We start from the raw sequence: 12227 nt of genomic DNA, 5'->3' as shown, positions 1-12227 counted from the left end.
ATGCCACCACGCCCGGCTAATTTTTAGTATTTTTAGTAGAAATGGGGTTTCACAGTGTTAGTCAGGATGGTCACGATCTCCTGAACTCATGATCCGCCCGCCTCAGCCTCCCAAAGTGCTGGGATTACAGGAGTGAGCCACCGCGCCCAGCCAACAGAGTATTTTTTACATTTCTCTACAAACTCAAGTACAGTGACATTTTGGTAATAAGTATTATTTTTTACACTCAGGAAAAAGCAGTATTTGCAAAGCTGAGCAGGACTATAATAGAGACCAAAACAAAAACCTTATTTAAAACAACCAGGAGCAAAGAGACTGAGAGTCTGTATCCAGGCCTTCCCTTTAATTAGCCATGTGACTTCCAACTGATATCTGAATCTTCTATTCTCTGTGGGCCTCAATGTCCTTATTTGTAAAATGAAAGAGTTGAACAAAACCTCTGTGGTTACCTTCCAACTCTACTTGAGTAACTGCATGATTTTAGAGGCAATGTCCAAGTTATGTATATTAGGATAAAGCCAATCATATCCCAATTTATAAGGTGCTCCACAGGTCAAAAAGTATTTTTCCCTCATAGTACTCAACGTCTGACAGGGTACACTGTGGTCAAATACACCAAAGGGAATACTTACACTTCACTTAAATACAAGGACTCTTGTACTGAATATAATACAAGGTCTCATAATGGGAGGCACTACAGTAAAATGTATGCCATACTCTCCTGGCAATGTGGGAAAAAATGATATAAAGAGTAAGAATAGACAAAATGATGAAAATTATTTTTGTTAATACTGTGTTCTACTCACACAAGCCTCTCAATATTAAGAGAACCAGGTGTAATAAATCCCTAGACACAGGATTTAGCAGAAACAAATATAAATCTACTTACAAAAGCAAGATGTATTGGCTGAATTTCTTAATGAAAGGTCACCCAAAAGAAGAGGTTAACAGTAAAATAATCCCCTCCTAGAACTGGGCCTCCATAGAACTACCAGACAACAAACACAAAAAAATGGAAGGAAAAAAGCAGCACGCTATTTTCAATCTTTCTAGAAAATGAGAGGAGGAAATGAGAACAACAACAACAAAATTTAAACTACATTAAGGGAATATTTAATTAGCAATGATCAGGTATTTAGTTTTCAGAATATGTAGGTTGTGTGTATTTTTTTTCTAATAAAGCATTTCAAATTCTAATTAAAAAAATACTTTATGGAGGAATTAAAAAGATGCAATAGTGTCAGAGGAAAAGCCGTGATCCCAGAAGTGGAATATTCTAACAACATAACTTACAAGAAACTATGCTATAAAAACAGATTGTTGATTAACACAAACTCATAACAAAATGCAGAGCAGCTATCACAATGGTGCTGTAATAACACTTGGCTGCTGAATTCTTTCAATACATTAAATATCTCCTTGGAGACCAAATTACTTTACATTTTCTTAAAAGACAATTTATTATAGCTTTGTTTTCTTCTCGTTATCTCTTTAAAATATCTCTAATGAAGAAAAGAATACAACTTCTAAATAACTTACATAAAATGGTACTAATGTGTGACAACAGACTTTGGTTTAATATGTTGGTTATTATTTAACAGCACACAACAACCTATTATCATGACAGATCCTTACCATAATACAATATTCCACGTGTCACATGTATCAAAAACCACTGTATGACATTATTATGGCACTCATAAAATTAACAGCCTCAGGCTGCTAGTGATTTAAATAATTGATAAGTTTTCAATTAAAAAGGCAACATTTTCAGGTCTAATACAAAAATCTATTTAAATTACTGATAAAAATGTACACTTGTACTGGCCCAAAGCCAGAAAATGCCTGCATCCAAGAGGGGGAAAAAGTAATTCTTCAAGTTTCAACTCAGAGGTTGCAAATTTGTTTTTATTCTTATGCAGAGATATAGGCTGTTTATTTACTTAACCTTTGTAATCAATGAAAAAGAATGATTAAAGGACTAATGGTAAAAGTGCCTCTATTTTTGCTTTCCCACATATGGCTTTTAAAGAAATACTAAGGTGACCACAGGTGTACTAAATTCTATATGAAAAACTAAGCTCTTTTGGCCGGGTGTGGTGGCTCATGCCTGTAATCCCAGCATTTTGGGAGGCCAAGGTGTGCGGATCACTTGAGATCAGGAGTTCGAGACCAGCCTGGCCAATATCGAGAAATCCCATCTCTACCAAAAAGTACAAAAATTAGCCGTGCGTGGTGGCGGGCACCTGTAATCCCAGCTACCTGGGAGGCTGAGGCATGAGAATCACTTGAACCCAGGAGGCGGAGGTTGCAGTGAGCCGAGATCAGGCTACTGCGCTCCACCCTAGGCAACAGAATGAGACTTCATCTCAAAAACAAAACAAGACCAAAAACAAAAGAAAAAAACAGCTTTTTGCAAAAAACAATAAAAATGTGGTAATCTGTCAGTATCTTCCCTATGCCTTTATACCAAATCCTGGACTCAAACTTCAGAGCCAAATTGAACCTACAAAATAAAGACCAATGCAAATTTGTAGGAACATGCTGGTAATCATGAGGACTACCAATCAAAACCTACTGTAAGGTTAGGTCCAAATGGTTCTCCTTAAATTTCAATCATAAGAACCAAGACAGATCAAAATGACAGCCAACCTGGCCAGGCACCTTGGCTCACGCCTGTAATTCCAGCACTTTGGGAGGCTGAGGCAGGAGGACCACTTGAGGCCAGGAGTTTGAGGCCAACCTGGGCAACAAAGCAAGACCCTATCTCTACAAAAAATTTTTTTAAATTATCTCATCAATGAGATAGATGACTTCTATTCAGATAAAAAAAAGTGGACCCAAGTAATCTCAGAAACTTTTAAACTAAGGACATGTAATGTAAGATTATGTAATCATATTTTCCTACAACACAAAAATAATTAAACACTGAATTTGAGAAAATAAGCATATGCTGTAAGGAATATATGGTGCAGAAATCACAACTAAGGTATTATATAAACCCAAATTATTCAGAATTTAATAATGATGATGATAGGCCGGGCACAGTGGCTCACGCCTGTAATCCCAGCACTTTGGGAGGCCGAGGCGGGTGGATCACGGGGTCAGGAGTTTGAGACCAGCCTGGCCAACATGATGAAACCCCGTCTCTACTAAAAATACAAAAATTAGCCAGGCATGGTGGTGGGTGCCTGTAATCCCAGCTACTCAGGAGGCTGAGGCAGGAGAATTGCTTAAACCCGGGAGACAGAGGTTGCAGTGAGCCAAGATGGCACCACTGCACTCCAGCCTGGGTGACAGGGCAAGACTCCATCTCGGAGAAAAATAAATAAATAACAGTGATGACATAAAAAGATCCCGCAAAGAGGAAGGTGGGGGAGAGACAGTGTAAAACAGTAAATGAGCAACAGCTTGGGCATGAAAAGAAACTGAACTTAAATTCCATATTCACATTCATACTAGCTCTAAGACCTTGGGCTTATCTCTTAACCACAGCTTCCTCATCTAAAAAATAAGGATGATAATATCTGTCTTACAGAGTGATTATTAAAACTAAAAAAATTAAATACCTCAAGTATTTTGTATATAGCAGTAACTTAGAAATGGAAATCATCATTATCACTGTGACCACACCAACATTTTCAAAAAGCACAATTTGTAAGATCATATCCAAAAGTACATATCTTTTGCATGTGGTTAAGTTGAATATATAATGAAAGTATATTGATGTCAGTTCTCTGCAATGGACATATGTGAGAAAATTAGAACCCATCTGTGTGTGGGGGTTTTCTAAAAATAAGCATGTCACATTCTCAGGAGAGTTAGCCAATCTATCAATACCAGTGGTAGACCTTTTCAGCAGAAAATCCTACTCTGCCTTTCAAGGTACTGATGAGCCCAGCTCTAAATTCTCAGTACACAAAGACTCTCACATAAGTTAATGCGAAGTCAATGGGAAATTGACTTTTCCTATTCTGTGCTGGTTGGAATGCAATGCTCTGTTAATCATCCTATCCTTCTTGTTCTCTATTCTCCTACCCTAAATTAAAACTATTGGCAGAAACCCATACAGACAGTTTACAGTTTTCATTACAATGAAACAATATCCTGGCTGAAGCTGAAGTCTATCAAAAACCTACAACCTAACTGTTGACTAAGATTAGGGTCTCAGTGAAAAGCAAGAGCCCTGATTCCATCATTTCCACATGATTCCAAATGATTCCATCATTTGCATTTGTATAGAACTTTTAACTTTTCAAAGGGCTTTCACATCTATTCTCCCATTTTATCATTACAATGGCCCTGTGCAGTATAAAGGACAAGTATTATTATCCACAATTGACAGATGAGGCAACTACAGCACTGAAAGGTTAAGTGATTTGCCTAGGGCCAAGAAACCACAGTAGAGCTAAGGTCTCCTGACTTCCAGTCCAATGCTCTTTCTACCAGGCCACTGGAAAAGGTTTTGTAAACAGATTACAGACTCAGATATAACAAAACAAAACTTGAGAGGAAGGCACAAATCAAGACTCAGGTAACCTATGTCTCCTCATGATAGCTGAATTTTTCAAGCTTAGTATTGAAGCTTTAGAAATATGCCCTTTTCTCTTGTTTACTTCAGTATCAGATAACTGTTAATGCAGATTTTCAGTAAAATTTTAAACACAAAAGAAAAGTCGTTTCAGAATATATTCAGATCACTTTGATTCAGTAAGTAGCCCTGTAGTTCATTTTCGGTGGGAGTATTATGGGTGGTGCATAAATAACCAACAGTACATCTTTAAATCGTGTATCCATATTAAGCCTGCAGCTACATTGTAACTATAGTCTGGAAGGGTGAGAGAGATCTCCAGTTGAAAGTAGATTTTGAAAAATTTTTTAGAGCCCAGGGGTTCATTTTTAATGAGCCGTTACTTTAAGTACTGCATAAAAAATACAGGAAATTGATAGTCCATTTAGTCTGCATCATACCTAATGCAAAAGTCATTAAGATGCATTATTCTTAATGTTTATGATATGATCAGTAAGTGTCTTTTGAAAATAATGCCCTTAACTTTCACATACGGAAATCCTTGAAACCTTTACCTATTATATAGAAAAATGTATGACAACTGTGATTTATTTACTTGTCTTCACCATGCTCAAGAAACAGCATCCTCAATCACGTTAACATTTTAAAAAATAGTCTTCATTTGTCGTATACTTACATATGACAGCATTGCCTTCATTTCCTCATCACTTCTCACTGTAATTCGATCACCATCTTCATCTTCATCTGTTTAAAAGCACATAATGCAAATGATAAGGTGTGCATTTGTTTAATGCACAAAGGGAACATAATATAAACGGTTTATTACAATGTGATATTCTAACCCTCAATACCACATTTTGGGGGTATGTTGACATTATTAGTTTGTTGTTTTGTTTTCCATTTGGAATATGATCAGAATCTCAATATAAAACTTTCTTTTAGGGATAGCAGAAAATTAAAATATTGCTCATGTCATTCACAACATATCTCTAGGTTAAAGTAAATATAACTGGAGTATGACAAAACAGGTTTGGTTAGCGGAACTAAAAACCAACGAGAGGCCAGTCTTGTTCTACTATCCATACTTTTTAAATCTCCCAAACAGCACCATACCCCGATTTCTCCATTCTTCCTCTCTCCCAGGCAATCTATCATCTCACAACAGCATGATAAAAATGGCTAACACTTACTGAACACTACAATACATGAGGCACTGTGATCTATGCTTCATATGCAATACCTCCTTGAAAACCTCATAACAAACCTGTGACATGAACATCATTATTATTATTCTCTTTCCACAGGAGAACCTAGGCCTAGTGCAAGGTTAACTTGTAAAGCAGCTCTAATACAGGTCTCCCCCATTCTATTTAGCAGCAATTTTTCCGAACAGTTTCACTTGTTTTGCATACTCTCCAGCCATAGAAAGCTTCAAATGCTATTCATGCTATTTTGAAATAATTTAAGTCTTAAGGCTGGAGGACAAGACTTCACAAACTACATAACCAGAATGTGTAAATTTGAGTAAGTATCATCAGAGGCCACATCTAGAAATAATGTATTTATTTCATGATACTTCTCTTATTCAAAGTAGTTTTTGAAATATCTCTTCAAAACTGCTTTAAAAACCTGAAGATAGACTATGTGAGAATATTAAATCTCATTTTTAACCCAAAATGAAATTGTTGGCCTGATCACTTACCCACACCATCTGCCAAGCATGTCTAAGAATGACTTATGGCTATTTCCAAATATATAGTTAACTATTCATCCTTCTATAAAGATTTGTCAACAGTGAGGACAGCCTATGTAGTAGACTGTAAATGCACAGTTGAAAGAAATGCCAAAAACGTCTGGAGCAACGTACAGAGCCTCCCAAGGGGACAACTTGGAAGGGGCAGGCTCTCAGCAGGATGCCTCAGTTCTGGTGTTAACAATCGGAATTATTATTTTTGTTCACTCTTGGGCATATAATTGCTGATTTGATCATATAGAAAGACTGTTCTGATCCCAAGCCTGGAGAACCTCAGACAAATCTCTCATCATGAAGAGAATAAGCTTGCCCAACATGGTCAGGGGATGCTTACTGAAAGTACAGAGGGAGTTCAGTTCAACACAGGGATCTTCCCCTACCACAAGTCAGTGGGTCTTCCCTCCTGTCCGGCTGTAGTTCCAAGGATATCCCCCTGCTTGGTGACTAGGCTACGGGGACCCTAGGAGGAAGCTTGTGTTCTTTCACAATTAGCCTAATTTCAAGCAAAATACTTTCTCCCTTTATCTCTTCAGTGGCCAACAGCAATCTGATAGCATGATCGAAACCGGCACTTGGACCAGTCCTGTTCAGTGACCCATAGCTCTCACTCTTTCCAAGCACTTGTTTTCTTTTCAAGCACTTGTTTCTGGATCCTGGTTCACTGCTGCAGAGTTCCCCAACTCAGTGGGAATCGGTATCATCAAGATCACACTGTCTAAATCTAGGAGAGTCACTACCAGTATTCTGCTATCAAGAGTTGCCTGTTTTCAGAGTAAAGGGCATACACTGGTCACTTTCAGTAATGAAGAAGGCACAGTCCTGAGAGATGTTACACACATAAAGATTCTTTCATTCGCTTTAGATACAGAATCTCTAGAGCCAAATTGGGGGAGAAATGCCATTCTAGCTGTAGAAAGAGAAGAAAGGAGTCTGTCTATATATAAGTTCTAGAAACTAATATTTTCAAGGTTAAGTTGAAAGTTTTCTTAAAAATGCAGGAGACAGGAAAAAACAAAGTATAAATGATATAATGTTACATATCACCACACATGAAAGCACTTTACATTTTTGCTTTAAAACCAGGTCAAATTCTCTTTAAATGTAGGCTAAACTGATTTGTTCTTTATGAAGTTCTGAACTTGGCATAAAAACAAATTCCAGCCTGAATAAAGTAGTTTTTTTAAATAAATCTCATTTCTGCAACTAAGCTAGCTATAGAGATTATGGTTAAAAAGAGACTGCTTATATTTGAATTTCAATATACCCAAGACCTGAATAAGGTATTGTTCACATAGGATGGGCAAGTGCTTATATTTTGGTAAAACGAGTGAAAACCCTTCTTATAATTTATTTTAAAAAGGGGGGGGGCACCGATTACAGAAAAATCATTTAAATCACAATCAAGAACAAAAGGAGAGTTCTTCAACTTCTCAAAGCTAGAGCTTGAATCTTTAAGGCTACTTAAACCAAAATATTTTGGAATTCTAAATTTCTAAGAAATCTCTTGAGGGATTATTTCAGAAGAAAAAGATCTGTGAAAGAAGTCAGCTACCAGAATAATTTCTTGAAGAGAAGTTGCATAAAAAGTAGCTATGAAACATTACAAGAGCATTTGCTTAAGTGGACAGAAAACTGAAGCCAAAAGGCTAGAATAGCTTTTGACATCAACCCAGTGATAAAATGTTGGAACTCTCCCCTTAGGGGGTCTGACTCCAAAAGAAGATTTCAGATAAGTTGAAAGAGGCATTCTAATAAAGGCTGGGGATAAAATCAGGCTTATATGGCATACTGATGAATAGTTGTTGTGGGTTAATAGGATACCTAGCTTTATATAGGTATTGGTTTTCTTTACAAACTGCTCTTTGGGAGACTGTCTGATTTGCTCTTTAATATCTATGCTTAGTCGTTTTATTAAAGACTCCTTGTTTTTGTCCAAGAGGAAACTGAGTTAGAAAAGTAACCATACCCATGAGAAGACTGGTGGCTCCAGCCAAAAGGCAAAAGCTGAGCTGTCTCTGACCCCTTGATGGCAGCCCAAGAGCAAACCACTCACCTTAACCTGTAAAGCAAAAATGCACTTCTCTCTAAAGACAGTGAATTGACAGCTTCGAAAAGTTAGTGAAGGGTAAGAAAGCAGAAATACATACTAAGCAAATTACTATGACAGTAGCCTAAAATACTTTTCTGAACAAAAATTTGGATATATACAGCCCATCTAGCCAAGACTCAGGCTAGCTGCCTATCAAACTGGATAAGCTATAAAAATTACACTAGCTGGAACCATAAATCATAAAAACTTACTAAACTGCCACAAAGTTTCAGAGGTACAAATATGTTAGAGAACAACACTAGAAAGTAGTGGTACTAAGAAGCAAGAAAATAATTTGAGCTTTTTCTATCTTATACATGGAGGTTCTTTGCCATCTGACCAAAAAAGCGTTACCGGATATGACCAAGAAAAGGGGTGGGGGTAGGGGAGCAGACAGATCTGATACATTGGTTCACAATGAGAATTCCAGGCTTCTCTAGTTGCCTGGAGCATAGTAATATGATTTTCCAGCACATTAGGGAAGCAAAAGTAGAACCAGAAAGCCTATGTACTGGCTAGATTTTGTTAATGTCACTTAAAATGGAGGAAAAAAATCCTAGCAAGATACCAAATAGAGTGCAGCAGATGGTAAACAAATATTATGAAGCAATCTTCACAAAATCTGCAGTGTGTCACAAATATACAAAATGGCAGAGTTTGGGAAAAGAGAATCATAACAGGCCATATGTTGTTAGCAATTTTATTTGAGGCAACACGCAATCCAAAAGAAAAACCAAGAAGAGAAACATAAAGGCCCAATAGAGAGGAGAGGCAACCTCAGGTAAGGGGCGGTCAGAATGGCCTACTGAGTAAACAGCAGACAAACAGCAGACTCCAGGGAGCTCTCAGCCAAACAGCACCCACTGCAGTGACAGGGGCTCAAGAAGGCTTTCAAGAGAAACAATCTAGCTTCTACAAAGAGCTACAGAAAGTTAAGGCAATATATTATATGTCATTTGTCACACTCCTTCTGTGCCAGGTGGCAATTAGAACTACTGCAAAGGCACTTTTCCCAGGTAAGAGAAAAGAAATGAAAACATAATTATAGAAGTTAGAAAGACATCAACAGGAAACTACCAGAAAAGATGTCATGTTTAAAGCCCTTCTCAGGCACGGAGTTAATGATGTGGGCAGGACCAGAGGCTACACTTTCCATGGCCACATCTTCATATCCATGAGTTTTAATTTAGCTTCTTGCTTCCCTCTTCCTGATTCCTTCCTTACTTCTTTGCTTTCTTCCTCCTTCCAGCAAATAAAAGTACCCACTATGTGGTGGGCACTGTTCTGGGCACTGGGACAGTAACAGTGAAAAAAGAAAAAACAAACAAAATCCTGCCCTCATGGAACATACACTCTAGTGGAAAGAGACTGAAGGAGGTGAGGGAGTGGGCCTTGCTTATATCTGGGGAAAGACTGTTCCAGGCAGAGGGAGCAGCTAATACAAAGGCCCTGGGTCAGAGGAATGCCTGGCATGTTTGACAGACAGAAAGGAAGCCAGAGTGGCTAGAACAGAATGAGAGGTGGGGGGAGAAACACACGGGTTCAGAGAAATAATGGTGGGACAGGTTGAGGCCAGATGCGAAAATGCAGAGCCTTGTAGGGCATTTTAAGGACTTGGTCTTTTACTTTGGAGTGAGATGGAAATCACTGGAGGGTTGTGAGCGTGGTGGTGTCACCTGACTTCTAAAAGAATCACTCTGGCTGCCATGTGGAAAAGAGGCTGTATAGAGGCAAAAGTAGAACAGGGAGACCAGTTTGGAGGCCACTGTCCTAATCCCGGTGAGAGATGATGGTGGCCTAAACCAAGCTGAGGTTTTAAGAAGTCATCACATGCTGGATAAATTTGAAGATAGAGCCAACAGGACTTGCTGACGAATGGGATATAGAAAGCTTATCCTTACTACTTCACTCTTCAACCATCCATGCATTCCAGAAACACACATAGAGTGCCTATTATGTGCCAGGTACCATTATGGTAGGGATTCAAAAATAAGCTGCACTGTCCACTGACCTTAAGGAACAACTAGTCTGGTGTTTGAGTAAAGGACTCAAACTTCTTAATTTTCATACAAATTAGCAAGACTATTAATAAGAAATGACTACTCTCATAAGACTAAAAGGGATTTGGACTTTTTGCATCAGTAATATTTCCAGCCAAAATTTCAACAAATTAAAGCTCTCTTATTTTGCCCCAAATTCTAGGATGCATAATTAACTCTTACATGTTAAATAATTTTCAGGCTCAGTGTAGGTTTATTGTGACCATTTTTCACTAACTTACCTAGTTTTACTTAAAAATGACCCTTTATCTTTTTACATATACAATAGTTTAAGGAAATGAAACTTCATTTCTTCCAAATATTTTATGATTTAGACTCTTCTCTGAAGCAAAAAGAGGCTCCTACCCAACTATTCTTAACAAGATTGTCATGGCTAGCTGAACATAAGAGTATCTCCTACAGGTGTCACTCCAGTTATCAGCTATAGTTGTTTCCTATACTCTGAGAATTTACAACTTCTGGAATTGCAATTTAGCTTTAAATGGTCATACTATGCCAAATTTAAAATGAGACATAATGTGTTGGTCTAAAGATTTCCACCCTAAATACAAAATAATCTTCCAGCAGTTCATAAAACAGCTGAAAATGATTCTGTGCAATAACGAGAGAGTATAAAATGGGGTTGAAGAAAGGCACAAATTCAATAAATATTTATCCTATAACCATGTTTTCTGAACCAAACTCAGACACACGGTTTGACAAGTGTGAAGATACTTCTGAGAGCTACAGATTAGAATACATGAGTGTAATGGAAAAGTGAAACCACATGGTTTTTATAGGTTTAAGACAGCATTTGTCTACATGGACTTAAAATTCATGTTTCAAGTCACCAGTGAGATTTTACTGTCCAGGAACACCAATCCAACAGTCATTTTATAGCAGTTACTTCTCTAGAGAAAATGCTGGCAGAGGAACACAAGTAACAGATATGCACAGGAAATGCATTAGTGGGCATGGTTGATTTTTATCACCTCATGTGTTGGTGTACTCATTAATCTGCTAATGAAACTCTGAAAATCAGCAGGGGTCTCTGGGCCTATATGAATGTCAAGCTCTTAGAGCATATGTAGGACCCAGAAATGCAAACACACAGGATTTTTTATGGTTATGGAGTTTACCTTCATCTCAGAAAGGTTCTCACATCTGGGAAAAGAAAAACTATTCCATAACTGGTGTGGAATCAACTATCTGCTTGAAAAATAAAGTTGGATCCCCACCTGATTTATTTCACCAAAATAAACTGAAGATGGTGCAAGAATTAAGAAAAACAAGGGCTGGGAGCAGTGGCTGACACCTGTAATGCCAGCACTTTGGGAGGCCGAGGCGGGTGGATTACCTGAGGTCAGGAGTTCGAGACCAGCCTGACCAACATGGTGAAACCCTGTCTCTACTAAAAAATACAAAAATTAGCCGGGCATGGTGGTGGGCACCTGTAATCCCAGCTACTAGGGAGGCTGAGGCAGGAGAATCACTTGAATCCAGGAGGCAGAGGTTGCAGTGAGCTGAGATCATGCCATTGCACTCCAGCCTGGGCGACAGAGCAAGACTCCATCTCAAAAAAAAAAAAAAAGAAAAAAAAAGGAAAAATAAACAAATTCTGAACTTTGTAATAAAAATACATGCTTTTTATAAAAACCCACAATACGACACATACAAATTTATATAAATAACTGTGTGTGTGTGTCTAACCTCATTAAAGTAGAAGGAAAAAAGAATATCAATGAATGTTTCTTCAATATCCTGGACTGTAGAAGACCTTTCTAAGCATGACATAAACCCAGAAGTTACAAAGGA

The 12227-nt window shown here is 37.9% G+C and overlaps 1 protein-coding gene across 2 annotated transcripts in view; it reads right to left on the bottom strand.

Moving 5' to 3' along the window:
- MAP2K5 (mitogen-activated protein kinase kinase 5) overlaps positions 1-12227 on the bottom strand; it is a 263443-nt gene that overhangs the window by 237772 nt on the left and 13444 nt on the right. For both annotated transcript variants that reach the window (XM_001174814.6, XM_001174812.7), the window contains exon 3: positions 5208-5275. In XM_001174814.6, coding sequence (XP_001174814.1) covers positions 5208-5275 — 68 coding nt within the window. The remainder of the gene's footprint in view (positions 1-5207; positions 5276-12227) is intronic.

This window comes from Pan troglodytes, chromosome 16, assembly GCF_028858775.2.
Source record: "Pan troglodytes isolate AG18354 chromosome 16, NHGRI_mPanTro3-v2.0_pri, whole genome shotgun sequence".
Taxonomy (NCBI): domain Eukaryota; kingdom Metazoa; phylum Chordata; class Mammalia; order Primates; family Hominidae; genus Pan; species Pan troglodytes.
This window is presented reverse-complemented; position numbering and strand designations above follow the sequence as displayed.